The sequence below is a fragment of the Dermacentor variabilis genome, chromosome 5 (genome assembly GCF_050947875.1).
Source record: "Dermacentor variabilis isolate Ectoservices chromosome 5, ASM5094787v1, whole genome shotgun sequence".
Classification (NCBI taxonomy): Eukaryota; Metazoa; Arthropoda; class Arachnida; order Ixodida; family Ixodidae; genus Dermacentor; species Dermacentor variabilis.
This window is the reverse complement of record NC_134572.1, coordinates 66,918,417-66,937,298: the sequence shown is the minus strand read 5'-3', so window position 1 is coordinate 66,937,298 and position 18,882 is coordinate 66,918,417. Positions and strand designations below refer to the sequence as shown.

At 42.8% G+C, this 18,882-nt stretch overlaps 1 protein-coding gene across 1 annotated transcript; it reads right to left on the bottom strand.

Moving 5' to 3' along the window:
• Positions 1-6,956: 6,956 nt before the first annotated feature.
• On the bottom strand, positions 6,957-17,067 carry LOC142582724 (interferon alpha-inducible protein 27-like protein 1). The gene is made up of 3 exons (XM_075692713.1): positions 16,914-17,067; positions 13,589-13,640; positions 6,957-7,270 (listed from the first exon to the last, which is right to left on the bottom strand). The coding sequence occupies exons 2-3, from the start codon at positions 13,629-13,631 to the stop codon at positions 7,032-7,034; spliced, it is 282 nt and encodes a 93-aa protein (XP_075548828.1). The 5' UTR covers positions 13,632-13,640; positions 16,914-17,067; the 3' UTR covers positions 6,957-7,031.
• Positions 17,068-18,882: the final 1,815 nt, after the last annotated feature.

Sequence of the window (18,882 nt, the reverse complement as noted above, 5' to 3'; positions counted from 1 at the left end):
TGCTGGGGGATCGAGGTTCAATGCCAGCATCAAGTATGGATTTTTATTATTATTATGTATAAGCTACTTGGTGAACTGCAGTAGCACCCAGCCAGCAGCCACAGTCAGGAGTTGGGGGAGAGGGGGAGGTGCAAAAAAAACCTTCACTTTAAAATACGCTTGCTTTACCCACAGGGCTCCTTTTGCCACCGTGAACATGCCTGCATTTGTGCTATTGGATGTGCACTGATATATTTGGGAATGTTTTCTGGGCATACTTGTTGGGTCACAGCATCGTAGTCACAGCATTCTAATAAGTTAAAACATAACTCGTTGCATTCTTCAAAGCTGTGTATCATATCATTTGTTCCAGACATTAAACATGATAACATCTACAGAGACATAGCACAGTCGAGCCCACATGTAACGGCCCCACTTAAGACGAACTTTCGCTTAAGATGAACGAGAGCCACGCGACCGTCAATATATACATTATTTTAATGGCATAAAATTCCACGTATAACAAACATCTTAGAGCCCTGCCGATTGGTTACAGCGAATGGATGGTGTAAACCCACAGCCGTGACGCGAAATAACAACGACCTCCGACCCCTTTGCATGCGCTGTCTATTTTCCCAAGCCTCCTCGGAGGCAAACTGTCCGTTTCAGGCCTCTCCCCTCTCCCTACCGTTATGCGCTGCGCACTAGTGTTGGCGTTGTGGCTTCCAAAGTTGCCCTCTCGCCTGTCCTCTCAACTCCGCTCCCCTCTCCTCTTTCTTCCTTGCACTGCTTCACTGTCTCGGCGTGCATGCTATGGCATGCATGCTATGGCACCACGAAGCAGGCCTCTCCACACTAGCCTCCAAGCTTTCTTGCTTCATTCTAGTGGGGCCCGAGTTGTAATTCAGGATGGTGGATGGGAATGCCGTACCAGCAGCAGTCACGAAACGAAAAGCACGGAACATGGCAACAATGCAAGAAATTTTGAAGGAAGTGTATCAAGGTGCTAAAAACTGCAAGATGGTACAGAACTACAACGTGTCTAAATCAACCATCTCAACAATTCTAAAGAACAAGGAAAAGACCGCCAGCTCTGCTGTCGACTCAATGAACAGAAAGAGCCTCCAGAAGGCCACCTGTGCAGACATAGAGGACACACTGCTTAAAGCTACACGGAGGAGGGCATGTGTAACACAGACAAACCTGCGTTACTTTATCAGGGGCTGCCGGACAAGACGCATGTCGTGAAAGGAGACTCGTGTGCTGGTGGCAAGCACAGTAAAGTGCATGTTACAGTACTTCTGTACACTAATATGAATGGCAGCAACCAGCATGTGCCCTTTGTAATCGGAAAAATCAATGAAGCTGCGTTGGTTTCGGAGTTGTGTTCCTGTGTGCTACAGGCACAATACTAAGGCATGGATGACGTGTAATTCGTAGAGTGGCTGGGCAAGTTTGACAGTGACATGCAGACGCAAGGAAGGCGTGTAGTGCTTGTGCTGGACAACTGCTCAGCGCACAAAGTGCGAACTCTTCTAACGGTGGTTGCTCTACTTTTCCTGCCACCCAATGCCAGTTCGAAAGTGCGGCTGCTTGATTTGGGCATAATACGCACATTTAAGGCATTATATAAGAGCCGCATTGTGGAGCGCTTGCTCATCGCTGTTGACCGCCCGGCCACCAACTTGCCGCTTTTGAGTTTCACTGTATTCAGCCGTTGAGATAGCAAAGGCGCCTGGGCAGAGGCTGCCACCTCTGTCACCTGGGCAGAGGTGACAGCCGCTCGCATGCAGAACTGTTTCCACAAGGCCAGTTTCATCGACGCAGTGTCTCATGCCAAGCCCGATGCTTCCAAAGATGATCGGTCCAGCGGCGATTTGTGGCAGCGCGTCGTCAACTCCGACATGGGCGGCTACGACACTGGTTGGACTTACTTTATTTCTGCTGATGAAGACGCTGATATTGCGGAACCGTGCATGGATGAAGGCATCGCTTGTGAAGTGTGGGCGGAGAGCGACGCGGAGGAATTGAATGACGGTGAAACTTCGGAGTCAGCACTCATCAGCGTACCTGTAGCATTGGGCTACATAGAGAACCTCAGGCAACTTGTCTGTGCCAAGGGCCTCGGCGAAGAGCACGCTTCTGCTTTAAATAAACTGGAGACTGCCTTCATCGAATCTGCACTGCAGAAATATACGAGCATCACAAGCTTCTGTGCAAATAAATAAATTTTGTGTTTTGACTAGCAACTTTCTTTTTCTTTTTGAGCTATCGTCACTTACTAGGAACTTCACGGTATAACGAACAGATGCCGTGTAACGCTCAGGTTCTTTATAAGCAGGCTCAACTGTATCCGCTTGAAATGTAGCGTCACATCTGCTGTATCGCCAGATCGCATCAGCGCCTGCGCCATCTCCACCATACAACTCATTCACATCAGACAGTGGAGACAGTTGCAGTTTTCTGCTGTGGAGACACAACTAAAAGAAGTATGTCAAACCCCGATACAGTCGACATTCGTTAATACAACCCTGACAGGACCAGCAAAATTGATCAAATTATCTGGCAGGTCGAATTAAACAAGGTCCAGAAAAAATGCCAAAACATGCTGCTGATCCATTTGGCCGCATTTTCCCCCGTTCTTACATGCCTCTGAATCAAACGCACACCCACTTTCTATGTGTTCAAAGTTGAAAACTAACGTAGAAATGACTTTAAAGCTCCTAAACAAAGCAGAAATCTAGCACACACCCGATTTTTTAGCAAGAGAAATGGGCGACAATGTAATGTGTTGCAAGATGGCGGCTGAATGAGAGAAGAAGGGAAACAGAGGGGCCTGATTTTTGTTAATCATCAACACATAAAGCCAAGAGACAATGAAGCCAAGGAAAGCATAGTGGAAATCACTCAGATTAGCTGTGGTTAAAATTGAAATGTAGAAAATAATGAAGAAAAGGGAAATGGAAGTGGACGAAAAGATAACTTGCCGTTGGTGGGGGCTTCACCCACAATGTTCGTATCATGCGTGCATTGCACCACCTTTCCACTATAAGAAAGCAACTTTCTCAAATAGCTAAGTACTGACAAAACCAAGCTCAGTGGGCTACTTATAAAGAGCTTACTTATCCGTATTTAAAAAATTCTCATCCTTTAATGCTACCCTTCCTGCCATGCTAAAAAAATAAAGGGCTCCTGCAACACCATAAGACAGTGACTCACAAACAAAATTCCCTAGCACGCAATCCAGTGATGCTGTACTATGTCATTTGTGTGCCACTGTTCTAAAGAGTGCTTTGATCTAGTCATATTTAGTCAACACCAGGTTACGTACTGCCCTCCTTGCCACTTGGCAACTTTTTTCCAATAGATCCTATTATTTTTTGCTCTCTTGGCATTAAGAAAGTAATTGCTAACCTAAAGCTAAGCTCGTCCTGTGGAATAGATGATACCAAAACCTTATTTCTTAAAAGCACAAGCGAATATGCCTCGATCATATTAGAGCATATTTTTTCAGTCACATCAATCTGCTTCCTTTCTGGATGATAGGTGAACGGGCAAGGTTGTACCAATACACAAATCTAGTGAAAGTGAACCGATTTAATTCCGGGCCAACTTCCCTTACTTTAGTACCTTGTAAAGCAATGGAACATGTAATTTCTTTTTTCACATCTGTCCGACTTTCTTGATGATAAGCGTTTCTTTTTTCTAGTTTTCAACAAGGCTTCTGAAAATCTTTGTCCTGCGATACTCAGTTACTAACATTCACTCAAGATTTGCATGTATGTCCTGACCGTGAATTTCTCGTTGACTGCGTATTTCTTGAATTTTCTAGTCTTTAACAAGGTTAATCATTACTCTTGCACAAACTAATCGTCTTTAACATTGCCACGACAATAATCAACTAGATTCATGCATTCCTATGATCTCACATCCACTTTGTTAGGACCGAGGAATATACATCCGATATGGCCCCAGTTGAATCAGCTATTCTCCAAGGGTTGGCTGTTGGTCCTTTTTTTAGTTTTTATTACACATAATTTAATTACCTGACATGTCCTCACAAGTTTATTTACAGATTGCATTTATTTGCGTTATTTGTTGCAAAATAACTAACTCTTCTGATGTCGTTGCCTTCAGGCTGACTTAAATAATGTTACAATTGGCATCTCACCTGGCAGATGGAACTGAACGTTAACAAATAAAAAGCTTTGCAGATATACTAACACGGCTTGCCCAACCTATGTACTGAATGATTTTCCACTGCAGTCTGTAACATTACCCCATTACACCTTTGCATCCATATAGCTAACAACTTCTCTTGGAAGCAACACATGTGGTACTGTACGTTGGACTTTCATTAAAATCTTTACCTAACTCCAATTTCATTGAAACTACTGCTATACATGACGTACATCCGTCTACAACTTGAATCTGCTTTTGTGTGAAACCCTCATCAGGCCACATTAATAGACAAACTTTAAGCTTTACAGAATAGCTCCACTCGCCTCAGGTCAAATTACTGTAGAACTGAAAGTGTTGCACAAACAAAGGAACCTCTTGGTGTTCCATTATCTTCATTCCAAACAATCCCTCATTTCCCATTTCCACAAGATATACTATAAATATTTGAAAGACGCTCAAGCTTTGGCTTTTAAGAGTAAAACACAATAGCATTTAAGGATCCCCAACTGCTTTTTACGCTTCCCGGCAACTACAGCTTATATAACCGTAATGTTTACCGGGAAATGCTGGTGGCGAACGCTATGCATGAAGGCGAGCTTTCTGGTAGAAACGCGGCCTCTTCCATGAGTCAATCTCCTGTTACTGCTTCGCACTTTTAACATTTCAGTCTGAGAAGGTCTAGCATTATGATATGTGCCACTGTGTCTTTCTTCTTTTTTTTTTGCACTACATTTGTTTGTGGCCTGTCATCAAAGTTGCGAGGAATAACATTGTAAAGAATGACAGACAAGGTATGAGCAACTTAGGTGATAGAACAGTGGTTGGGTATGCGTGGTTCAGAATTCTTTTTTGCCGGACAATGCTGGACGCCAATGCCGGATTTAAAGCTATAACGTTAATACATTAGCTCTTCGCTCCATGTGAATTCACCCAGCATCATTTCTTTCAGCACATCAAGACCGCCAGCATAAGATCAACATCCCCCCCCCCCCCCCCCGATATAACACTTTCATGTGTTCATTTTTTTCCACACACATCCAATGAATGGAAGTCTACCCACACCCGTAATTAACATTCAAGACTCTCATTGTGCAACACTGTAATTCTGCCTTTGTTTTTGTAAAAGATAATTTTATTGTTTTGTAATGCCTGTTTATTTTTTCACCATGTGTTGTGTAATCTTTATGCATTTTGAATTTCTGCAATTGCTTCTAAATATTCATTCTTGGTTATGTGCTATATTTTTTCTCCACCCCTCCCTTGTATAATGTACTCACATGTATCTTGAGAGTAATAAAAATAAACGGATAAATGAACTGTGTTACAGCAACAGCTACCAATCCGTTCACCATCTTGGGTATTTACTTGGTACCATGGCAGGCAGGAGATCCTTTTTCGCTCGGTGACATTGCCAAAGACATTAACTTTTCAGAGCAGGCTCACAGCTGGAAATAACATTCTATGCTATCTAATGACATCAAGGTTGCCAGATTTGAGTCTTTTACTATGAATGAACGAGAGAAGGGGAACCAAAGGACTCGGATGTTTGTTGGTTGTGACCACATAAAACCAACAGACAATGAAGCCAAGGAAAGCATAGGGGAAATCAGCTGTGGTTTAAATCTAAATGTAGAAAATAATGAAGGGAAAAGAAAGTAGACAAAATGATAACTTGCCGCCGTGGGAGCCGAACTCACAACCACCGCATTATGCGCGCTGTGCACTACCAATTGTGCTACAGCATTCATTCATAGTGAGGTTCTTGAATTAGTCGGCCTTGATGTCATTGGATATCATGCATACGAGGGTTTATTTAGTTTCGCGATGCCATCGGGCAAAAGAAGGGTGTCCCACACCTGCCCACCATAGCCCCAAGTGGTGCTCCCAGGGCTAGATCTAGCAAACATACTACCCAAGACAGTAGACGGATTGATGGCCGTTGCCGTAGCACAATTGTCACGTACTCAATGGCATCACATTGAGTGCACAAGAGGATTGGACAGGGCTTGTACAGAACATGTGATTGAAAATTCAAGGGCAGTTCAAGGATGCCAATATTTGAGGGGGAAACAAACCTTATTCATACACACACAATGAAAAGTAGTGAAATGTCCATTTTAGCTGCAGAGTTGGGACACATGCTTCAAGCTCTTCAGATCACTTTTCTACATCAATTTTCCTATTGTATTGATGTCAATCGCCATCTGGCACGGTGGTTAGCGCTGTCAGACTTCAGCTATATACTTTGTTGATGCTTAATGGCTGAAACTTATTGTTCACTAGGCATTTTTATAGCCTGGGGCATCAAAATTTAGCCACGATGGCTGCGGCAGAAACCAAGTAGCAGAAAGAACAAAATGGTGGGATGACTTGGTCACTTGATCCGTGTTTACCCAGCTCCAAGATGCCGACAGTGATTTAACAAGCCCATTGGAACAGTCTTTAAAGATAATAATCTGGATTGTTTCCCTATAAACAGTGTCCATGGCATAGCCTCTGCAGAGTTTCTAGCTTTGAATGTTCGAAGTTGCCTTCAACCGCGGTATTCAAGGAATTCAAGAAGCACATTTATTTTCAAGGCGTTTTAACGGCCCTTCAATCTTTTTTCTAAACTCCAAGGATTTTAAGACATACAAACCTTAGTTGGTTCAATGTACACAGATCAGTATCAAGTGTTCAAGAGCCACCACTTGTAGAACTGGCACAGTTTTGAATAACAAATGTATTCACTGCGACTGAAGATGCCATATAAGCAACATTACAAAAAAGAAAAAAAAAAGAAATGAAAGCAAGGGTTGAATTTTCTGGTTTTATTATTGCACCTTAGACAAACACTTGTGCATGTCATTATGTCTGCTAGCAAAGGCAGTTCAGTCTCCAACGTTGTAGCCAAGAACAGCGCCAGCTGTGGCCAAGACTCCCTTTGCAACGACGGGAATGCCTGCAGCACCCCAGCTTTGGCAAAGAGCAAACAGGCTGCCCTTTGCAACGAAGCCACCCATGGTGGCCTGTGCAGCAGCAGCCAATGAGCCGGCAGTAACACCGGCGGCACCAAAGCCTATGGCACCCAATGCAACAGGTGCAGCAATGAGGGCACCCGCTGCTCCAACTGCACAGAAAAGTACAATGATGGAAAAGATGGCATCACATTGGTGGTGCAATACCAGCAGTTCAAGAACATGTATCCTGACCTGCAGCACTATAGAACAATGTTTCCTGTGCCTGTAGCACTAAGCCTGCTGTACCAAGTATGCCTTAAAGGGGCAAGAAAAGAAAAATTAGTTGAGCTGTATTAGTAAATTTCATGTCTGCAACTCACCAAAGCCAGTGTTATTATGAGAGGAGGCTTGATAAGCAAGATGCAAAACGAAAGACTGGTGGCAACGTCGCCTTTGTACCAGCTCGTGCTCATCGTGACATCATGGGTTCCGATGTATTTGCTGCAGCCTGGTAAATTCTTTGTATTACAAGGTGGGACTAAACTGCACTGCAAAGGAGCCAACAACTGAACGTGACAAAAATCAAGAATGTATACCGTGCCACACAGACCTAAATATGAGAACATACTTTAAAATCTGCAAGACTGCACTGACACAATGGCACTGGGACTCTGCAATGAAATTTTTAAGAAAATAGAACTTTAGTAGCTTTCGTGGTCTCTTCTTTTAATCAAACTCCTATGGCAATAATGAAATCAATATTTTGAAAGTGTACTTTTTTTTTTATGCGCCGTAACTACAATTTCATTATAAGGCATGCTGTAGCGAGGGGCTCCAAATTAATTTTGTCCACATGGCGTTCTTTAACATGTACCCAATGCACAGTACACGAGCATCTTTCAATTCTGTCCATATCGGAATATGGCCACAGTGCCTGGGATTGAAATTGTGATTTGAGTTCAGCAGTGCAATACCATGGCCACTGGTCTACCACAGCATATTATAGATTACTTTATCAGTTTAAAGAAGTTTGGTGCTTCTCTTTGATGTCCCTTTAAGCAAAGCATTACTGTTTCAAGCATATTTAACTGCAACATACTGCACAGCATGCCCACAACGCTCTGCCTACTGAACATCACCGTGGTGTGCAGTTCAAATATGATTTTCAATGTTCACGTAGATGCCAGTACTTCCAATTTTGGCGACTAAGATGTGCAAAACGTCGTTGTCCTTGTCGAGTCACAGTGTGCTCAAGCCAGCGGACTCGTCGCAGCAACCCGCAGCGGCTAAGGTATCTATATTACGAAGCAGACCGCAGCTACAAGATACTGTAGTAACTCTAGTGCGTATGTGCACTACAGTCGTGCACTACTTTGTGCATGACGAAGCTCGAGTGCGCGTTCGCACTCACATGCTCGTCTGATCGTGCTATGTTGTGCAGACCAGCTTTGTCCCGCACCAGCTTGGCCCGCCGGACAGTAGCCACATGCAACTTGCCATTTTAAAGTGCTATTGATAGCTCAATATGAAGTGAAGTCTGCCAAGGCGTCTGACCAGAAGCAGCTAGGAGTGAGTTCACGCTGGCAAACGTGCGTATGGTCTGACCTTAAGTTTTGCATGGTTTGAGGCTAGTCGAGTGTTCAAAGCTAGTTGAAATTGGCAGGACCCGACTGCTACGACACCGATAAACAGGGTGGCCAAAGTTTAGTTCCTCCGCAGGCGGCCGCGGTCGAGCCTGAGCAGACAGTAGTCGGCGTCTTCTGGAAGTACATAATTATTATCGAAATTCGAATGCAGATTTTTGCTTACTTCAGCCTGGTTATCAAACTGTATCAATAAATATACATAGTAACAGTAGGAAGAAGCGCACTGATGCAAATACCCCTGATTGGCCAATAGCAGCTGCTTATGAAAATCTGCTATATTGCTAAATAAAGCATCCAGAAAAAAGTGAGAAGCAGGCTTCTGTTGAAAAGAGAGCATTTGAGAAAAAGTGACTTTGCACTGCACTTGCGAGCTCCACGTACCACGCATGACTGCAAAATTTGGCTGAGATGTGCACAGCAGCCTGTGCTACCTGCGGACTATGTTTTTTTTATCAAGCCCGAAGTGTGGTTCAGGACCCCTTTAACACAAGGGTGGAAGTTTAGGTACATAGGTGTTCCATAACAGTCACTAAAGGAGCAAGAACTGGACAGAACAAAGGTACGTATGCACAAAAGTACTGCTTCCAACAGTTTATTCTTCTGACCTTGTGACTACTTTAAGTTTGATAGGTAGTCCCTTTTTCATTTTCTTGTACTGCACATTGTATTGACATGTTTAGATTATGCTCTTGTCTGTGGGGTATAAAGTAAAAACAAGGTTGCAAGAATGAACTGTTCGAAGTGTTCTAGCTTTTTGTTTATGTGTGTGTGAGAGTGTATGTGTGTAGGCGTGCACTTCTTTTTTTTTTTTCCTGTCCAGTTCATGCATCTTTAGTTGTTTCGTTTAAAGTTCCTCTTGCAAGCCGTTTCTTTAAACTCCCGTTGTAAGCAAGGTTTCCAACTAATCAGTTAATGCTAGGAGTCCTTTTTGTGGTAAAAGGTTAATTATTAGAAGAAATGACAGTCAAAGTTCCATTGAATTTCGTGCCCCCACCCCAAAACAGGTATTATAGTGATGTCACAAATTTCTAAGTAATTTTTCGTATTTGGGCCGTTGTGGCTCAGTAAACGTTCTTTGGACTTGCTAAGTTCTGTAATTGCTTTCTTTTAGAACACTATATAGACCAACTTTACCAATAGATAATTAACTAGGCCCAAGCAAACGCCATCAAAATCCGTGACCTCACAGATATCTGGTGCAAGAACTTCAAAGTGATGTTGCCACTTGTATTGTTTTTGCATCTTTTCTAGATTACCAAGCCTCTTCTCAGTGTAACCATGGCTTTTTTTGTATTGCAGCAAAATAATTCACCAGCATAGATCATTATTTAATTCTTTAGTGTCCTTTTAAAAGCGGTGTGCAACTGATAGTGGAAGTTCAATACAGAGTCGTAATTGCTCAGTGGTTATGACATTTTGCTGCCGAGCATGAGGCCGCAGTTTTTTTAGCTGTCGCAACGTCAACGAGGATGAAATGCAAAAACCCTCCTGTGCGTCAACGTGGGTGTGCGCCTTATATATATATAAGCACCTGAAATGTATTGTATTCTCCTTTGGCTTAATGAATGCTTCGGTTACCAGATTCAGAATTGGGCTCCTCGAAAAAACATCATTTAAATATTTGTACTAGATATTTGAAAATCCACGCACTTATAGAGCATTACAAGCAGATTTCAAATATGACATTAGTTTCTGTGTAACCAGTATAGTTATTGAGTTATGTCCTACACGATGGCAAAATAGAGCAATATTGTGGGCACTTTACTGTGTAATAAATTTTCACGAAAAACTTTGTGCTGTAGCTTATTTAGCTCTTTGCAGACCGTTAAGTGCCGATATCTATTCACACAGCATCTACAATTACTGCAACTACGAAAAAAGATTAAGACACTTCAGCAAATTCTTTCCTAATCACATGAAAATAACTTTGTACATCTATCATTGTCTTATACTAACGAACTTTGGCATACTTAATCTTGAAGATATGTACAGTGCTGATAGCTACATAAACTTACAATGTCTCCTAGCATTAGTTGCAATACTAAAAGGTTATATTTTAGGGAATCAAAAAAAAAAAATTGGTCAAATGCTCTAATCTTCTGCATAGTTCCAGTAATTGTACATGCTGTTTGGCTAGATATCGGCACTTTGTGATCTACAAAGAGCTAAACAAGCTACAGCACAATGTTTTTTGTGAAAATGTAGTACATAAATAAGTGCCCACAAAGAAAACTATATTTTGCCATTGTGCATCACATAACTTAAGAATTGCAACAGCAACACAAAATGTAATGGCATACTTGAAATCTGCATAGAAAACTGAGTAATTGTCTGTATATTGAAACCTCTAGTACAGTAATAAAAAAGTTGTTTCGAGGAGCGTCACCCCTTAACTGACTTGGCACACAGGAGGGCTTCCCTCCTCCTCCTAAGACCTTCAGAAAGAAAATTTACAAAAGGCACTGCCCTTCACGAATCACAGAACACAAAAAGCTTGAGAAAATGCAGCAGGTAATGGAGTTCAGTGGCTGCATTATTGAAATGCAATGTGAATTTTCATATAGCCTTCTATATAGTCTGTGCCTGCCAGAGGATCAGAAGAACAATGGGAAGCCACCAACGCTGGAATTATGGTTGTGGTGCCACATGCATAGTGTCGTTGCTCAAGCAAGTAAGCCACGACTTTTACACATTCAACTTGCAGTGCAGCGAAAGCTACGGAACATGCTAAAACACCAGCACATGCGCCATAGACGCTGCAAAGTATGCAACTGAATGTAGTTTTGTAGCATGTGACGGAGGTGTACATGGGAAAGCGATGGGAGTCTGCTGTTGCCACACAATGGTTGCGTCCTTCTCTGGATCAGTAAGCGGCATGGTGGGAGGCACCAAAGATGCCCCCCCCCCCCCTCCTTCTTTTAATACATAAAAGAAAGTTAAATAAAAGCTCCCAACTCTGCATCATGCAAGAACCTTCGCATTTCGCGAAGGTTGCGGGATCTTTCCCCACCTGCGGCAAGTTGTTTTTTCATCCACTTTCATTTCCATTAACTTGTCGTTTATTTCATTTATTAAGCACAAGTAATTTCCCCTATGTTGTCCTTGGTGTCAGTGTTTGTTGGCTTCTTATGGTATGACTAATAAAAATCAGGCCCCTCGGTTAGCTGCCTTTCTTCTCGTTTATTACATAACGAGGGTCTCGAATCCGGCAATATTGATGCCTTCGGGTAGCATGTTTGGGGTTATTGACCTGTTGCCTTCACCCAAAAAGATCACATTCTCGTGATGCTTGCGGCATGAAAGGATGTTCCACATCCGCCGCCAAGATCCGTGAATGGTGGCGCTGGTTAACACTCCCAGGTTTCTATTAGGAAGCATATATACCCAAGAAAGTGGATGGGGAAATGGTGCCACAGCAGCTCAATTGGTAGAGCATCACACCCGAAAATGCGAAGGTTGTGGGATCATTCTCCCCAATTGCAGCAAGTTGTTTTTTCATCCACTTTCATTTCCATTAACTTATCGTTTCTTTATTTCCCTTATTAAGCACAAGTGATTTCCCCTATGGTGTCCTTGGTGTCAGTGTTGGCTTCTTATGATATGACTAACAAAAATCGGGCCCCTCGGTTAACCCCATTTCTTCTCGTTTACGATGACATCAAGGTGCTCTTGTCTGTATCAGTCCTTTACACAGCATGTGAGCTCCAATGGGGCATAAAAAACCAAAGCCCTAACGCTCTTTTCATTTAGATATAAGCCAATGGCAAGAATACATCCATCTATTTCACAAGTGCAGTATGATTTCTGCCAACATGGTGTGGTAAGCATTCCCATTTTGTAAATAGTATACATGTATACTGCTTCTGATGTGGTTTCAACATTTTTGGTACTCGCTGCTAAAATAAAATAGAAAATATGTGCGGTAGCAATGTGTGAAATATTACTGGTTTGCTTCTAGCCGCTTTTCAATATTGTTTACTGTTGCCTACAATAACCACCAACACAGAGCACAGATAACTTTTTTTCTTTGCTGCATTGCACCATTGATGCATGACAATGTGCCGGCAAGAAGCGCAATTACCCTACCCAAATTATTATGACTCGTCCTGTGTAAGTGACTCTTCCACTGACGACGGCAGTTTTGTGGCGATCCAGCACGCACAGAAGTGCGTATAGGAGTCTATCCTCTTCATCCCCACAGTACTTAATTGGTTGAATTGCTCTTACTGCTTTTCGGGATTAGATCAGCTGCAATTATGTAAAATATGCACCCCGTATTTAAAGTCTGAAGCATGCTGAACAGTTTGAAAGTGGTTTAGAAACATTTATGCAGTGAGTATTTGTGAAAATCGCCACCAATCAGTCTAGGCCATTGCGTCGTCACAAACGAGAAAAGGCAAATGTCAAGTACCTCCCAATTACTGCGAGTTGACACAAAACTAAAGGACGCAGCATCAACAAGCCAACATACTAAGCTATGTTAGATCTTCATCTATTCTTTTCGCCAATAAAAATGGTTTTTATGACAAGAGTCACGAGGAGATGGTTACTTTCTCCATTTACATGGAGGTGATGCCTCTATCATCTAACCGGAGTATTCAAACAAAATATGGTGTTTTCCCATTCATAACACCAATCGGTAATAAGAGCAGGCTTCAAAAGTTATTATGCCCTTGAACGGGCTTCGCTTCTCGGGAGGCTATAGAACTTCACACTAACAATTCCTTCAGGAATCTGCAGCCCAGGATTTAGTTACTTGTCATACCAATTTGACCAGTAAAGCTCAAATAACGGTTTGTGAGAGGAAAAAAAAAATACAAGTGAAAGGGTGCTAGTACATACTGATGGCACCTCCTACAGCAAGAATGCTTCCAGGGTCAGCCATTTTTCACAGCTGCAAGAGAATGAGAAAGATATAAACTGATCAATAACCAGGTGAGGTTGAGCTACTAAGGTTTCAAGAAATTTGAAAAATTTTTAATGCAAACTGTGTGCCATGGTATAAATTTTACGAACAACTCTGACAATGGATGTGAACTGACACAGTTGACTTCACAAGTTGTAAACAGGGTACAAAAGATGTGTTTAGTACAATGCATGCAAACTTGCAAAGCAACAATATAGCCAAGCAAGTCCCATCTAAAAACTGCTTCCATGTAAATTTTCAGCTACCATTTTTCTACGCATGGTATTTTTTGCCGACATGAAGACTATGTACAACGAGGACAAAAACGCCAATAACTGCTGCAGTTACTTCGATACATCTACGTGGCATTAGAAATCAAGGTTTGCAAAAAAGGCACCTGCGGATGTCAAAAATACAACAATGCGGAAAAAAAAAACAAAGGAAAGTCGTGCAGGTCAAGTTCAAACACAAAAGGTTTGCTTCCATGTACGTAGACTGTAGAACTGTCTGCTTAGGATAGACTACACTAACTGAAAAGCTGTACACTCACACAAGCCAGATTTCCGCTCCATGCTTACTTTTGCCTGCAAACACACTTGGCAACACAGACAATGAGCAGACATGAAAGAGCTATCGCACCAACATAAGCACAAGCATTTGGAAACACAGACAATGAGCAGGCATGAAAGAGGCTATCGCTCCAAGATAAGCCCAAGCACTGCGATAAAATTCGAAGCTTTTTGCAAGCAGTTTTAATGGGAAGGTCTCAATATGCTTTTTTTAACACAACTTTCTTCTGACTAAAAAAATAAAAATAAAAGGACGTGCCAGCAAAAAGAGAGCCGAGATTGGCAAAGCTAGGAAAAAAACTGACAATTGTTTTTTAAAGAGGAGCAGGGGAGGGCCTAAAGGATTTTCTTCCCTGGCGCATGACGATGATATTAATCTATTGCGATTTATGAATGTGGAAGGGTGAAATCAACAAATTGCTTGTATTTCACTGTAAAGAGGCCGGTCACAGTCATAACGAGACATAAAAAAGTGGTGGTTATGAGCCTTCTCTCCATCTCCTCCACCTAGCAATGGTTCTTTGATCATGATCATATATTTGTGCATGAATCCTTCCCACACAAAGCTAAGCGACCAGTTTTAATGTTCAAAAAAGTTCTAAGTTTAGTTTTTAGCCTCCTTTAGCCAGAATGTTTGTCAGCTTAAAAAAATGCATTTGAGTTTCAAACATAGGTTACAACATACAAAATGAATTTCACACCATTTGCTACCTACCTCTTAGTGAAATTAGTGGGTTCGTTACAAAAAACAAATGCAAATCCAATACAATGTTGGAATCTAAATAAGCTTTTTTTGAGTTAGAAAGTTAACAGCATTAACAGATGACATGCACGAGATCTTGTCGACTGTATTTGTTAGCTCTTTTAAGACTGAACTGTGCATATAGCATAAAATAATGCCTTTCTATCAGCACATTTTCCCACTGTACAACCTCTCAATTTGGCAGGCTGACCATATCGCATCTTATATGATGGCCAGAGATTACAGCAATTTTTTCGCCTGAATACATGCACTATTGTGACTTCGGGATGGAGGAGGACCAAAGACAAAAAACTCTTGGAGCAGACGAACAGAAAACGAAAAGCTTTATACATTATGCACAGATATAGCAGAAAATAGTGTACAAGTAGTGGCCAGAGCACACCAGACCGACGGGGCAGCTGGTAGCGATTCTCTCTCTCTCCTCACAATGGGCCAAACAATAAACACCTTTAGATAGAACACTATCAAAGTTATATATTGCTCTGAATTATATATGTAAAGTGATTTATTTTTCTTTCTTCAGCACCCTTGAGGGCAACCGTTTATATGTGTTATTATCTGTGAAGGAACGTATATTGTACAGTACAGATAGTCAGTGACTTGATTGCACTATGTCGCCTCAGTATGAAACAATTAAAGTGGAGAAGTCAATATATCGGGTGTTTCACTTTTAGACTATACAAAACATTTAAAAATTACCCGTGGCGAATAATCCTTAAACTGGATCGCTCAAAGAGGCAGATATTACTTGTACAATAAATCAAAATGCATAATTGACAAAGTATCACAATTTCGCTAATTGGAACTATTTGCTTTGCGGCACATATAGTAAAATTTCCTAATTGTAGCTGGTGGGTCAGCAAGGCATGTCCACTACTCGGGAACAATGAGAGTTGCACAGTGAAATTTGAGGTAAAAATGTGGTGTTGTTCCACTTACTTTATAACAAAACATTCTTTAATGAGTTGCCCAAAAATAAAGGGAATGCCAATTTATTTCGCAGCACACTTTGGACATGGAGACTTTAGCAGGCAACTATTTCTTAGAATGCACTCCAATTGGATACATCTTGCGAACTCGCCGTCTACAGTTCGTAAATTGCAATTTGTGCCGGCAACCGCGAATTAATTTATTGATATTCGTCGACAGTGCCTATCGACTTCATCGTGCAAGTCAGCCTGTTCAAATTATTCAGTTCAAGGAGTAAAGTTGTGCTGCAATGCAACAGGCAATTTTTAAAAAAAACTTTATAGGTTAGAGTTGCCACGTACCCCGTAAAAATGTTTTTAAGCCTGTACGCATAATTTTTCAACTGGTGGCCACTCAGCGTGTTTTTGATGTGGCAAAGAAATTTACATAACATCCGATTACGTGTGCACAGCTCGGGTTACCGTGGGTGTTTTATACCGGTGGCACTTTCGATCGCGATAGAGCCCGATCCGGACCAAAATTCTTGACTGTGATTCAGACTGAGCCAAGTCAATCTCGACTGAGAAATTCGATCCCGATCGGGCTCGATTACGATCAAACGAGCCCCGTGTGATACCTTTATTAGACCTGAATATAACTACTACTTACTAGACATCCTGTCCATATGGTCATTCCTCTTTCAGTTGTTGTTGGGTTTTTTTTTTTTTTTTTTTTTTTTTGCGTGTGGGCAGAGAAAAGCACCGTGCACCCTTAAAACTGGGCTGTATCCATGCGGAAATGCAAAACGCCGCTTAACATAGATGCATGTAGAATGACCCAAGGGCCCTAATGTGCGTTTTTTATCAAGCATGAAACCGATAAAAGCATAGTTTCGTCTATCGAGCCACTGTTCCATCCATAGTTTCGGATCCAAGCGGGTGTTGCGTTTCGGCGCATTGCCTCAGGACGACCTAGAAAAATGCGGGTTTGGAAGGGGGGAAGCTGCACAGATAGTACTACCTTTTGTTCGTAGGTTGAGCTGGTCGGGCTGAAGGCAGCGCAGACTTGCAGTTTCCACAACAAAATTTTTGGCCCTCCGGCCTACCTTGCGGCAACCATCTAACTGTGGGATGCGTCACCGATGCCAACAGTTTTGCCGAAACGACTGTAACGCACCAAGCGGTTGAACTGAACCACACTTTCGCTTTCGTTTTTAGACGCGCGCGGTTTGAACGCTGGCTACTACGCGTTACGTCGGCTGCGTTGATCGGCGCGGAAATTCGTTTTGCTTCTGCTTCAGTACCGCGCGCTGTCTTGTTGCGCGCGGTGTTATATACTCTTCAGGTGAGGATACTCGCGAGAAATGATCGACCAGGTAAGTTAGCAACGGCGCGCGCCCGTCGGTCCGGTGACCGCAGCGTATATCTATCGGCAGGGCGACGCAACTTAAGACAGAAAAGGTTTTATCGAACCGACGTTTTGCGGTAAATTCAGTGACACACGAGCGCTCTTTCTGCGGCGTCACCTCGACTACCGGGAGCGCGTGATAGACGCCTTTCTTTCTCCGCCAGTGACCTACTTTCGCCGCGCGATTCAATCCTTTCGGATTTCCCGCGAAGTGCCAGTTGCTATACCAACGGGAGGCGGAGCCTTTGCTGTCTTGAAGTTGCGTCTTATCGCCGATAGGTAGCCGCTGCTGTCAGTGGACCGGCGGCCGTGCGACGTTACATTATCTGGTCGATCGCGCCTTGCAGGCAAGCCGAGAAGTGTCCCAACCTAAAGGAGCATATACCGGGTGTCCCAGCTAACTTGAACCAAGGGTTTAAAAATGAAATATTGGAGCCAGGAGAGTGAAACTAACTGCATATTGGTGATAGGCATTTGGCGCACCACGGGAAATTTTTTGTATCGCAATTACTTAACTAGTAATTAAGATAATTTTTTTAAATTTTTTAATATTGACTTTAGACACTAAATGTGATTCGCAAAGTTGGAGAGCACTTTCAGAAACCCGCATTCCATTATTCGCCATAAAGAAAACCTTACGTGTACCTCTTTTTCCGAGCTCGAAAGAAAGCCCGCGAAATACAAAAAAAATCACGTGACGAGCACATTTGCGCGTCGCGATCGTGCTGCTCTCAACCGTGCTTTCAGTGAACGAAATCAGCTCCGGCCTTTATTCGACGGCCCCGTTGCAGCGGCAGGCCGATATCTTGGCGGGGGTTTTTCGTCCGCGTCAGCTAGTTGGCACCCGGCGACGACGACTTAGTCCCAATCTGATAAGATACTGAGATGGCGAGTCTGCTTTGTCACTCAGAAGCAAAAGAGAAATACAGGGAATAATGTTTCGCCGCGAGGTGTTGGCGGCTGTGTGTTGCAGTTTCCTAATGAGGATTTTGAAAGCTGGAAGCAGCGGTGAAGCACAGTTTGTCGTGTGCTCTTCTTATGCCACTCTCATGCGAGACTGAATCTTTGGTGTAGTGATTACTAGCACTGCAGACATGCCGTTTACAAATGAAGAGAAAGCAGACATGGTTCTGGCTCTAGGTGCATGTCATGGGAACAGAAGGCGCGCTGCAGACCTTATGCAACAATGGCACCCAGGCAGGCGGCCAAGTTCAGTAACGATCCTGCGTGCCTTCGAGACGCTGCGACGGATGGGCAGTTTTACGTCCACACGACACAGAGCACCTGTTTTTGACGAGGACTTCGAGACGCATATTTTATCGCTGTTCGCTCTGGAACCCCAAGCAAGCGTGCGCAGCGTGAGCGAGGATACCGGAGTCTCCAGGTCATCAGTTTGGCGAATACTGCGCAAACACCGCCTGCATCCGTACCACGTACAGCTTCATCAAAATCTGTTGCCACGGGACTTCCAAAACAGGACCGATTTTGCTAATTGGATTCTGATAAAGATGCAGGACGACCCGGATTTTTTGAACAAAGTGATATGGAGTGACGAAGCTAGTTTTTCGCGCAATTCACAGGT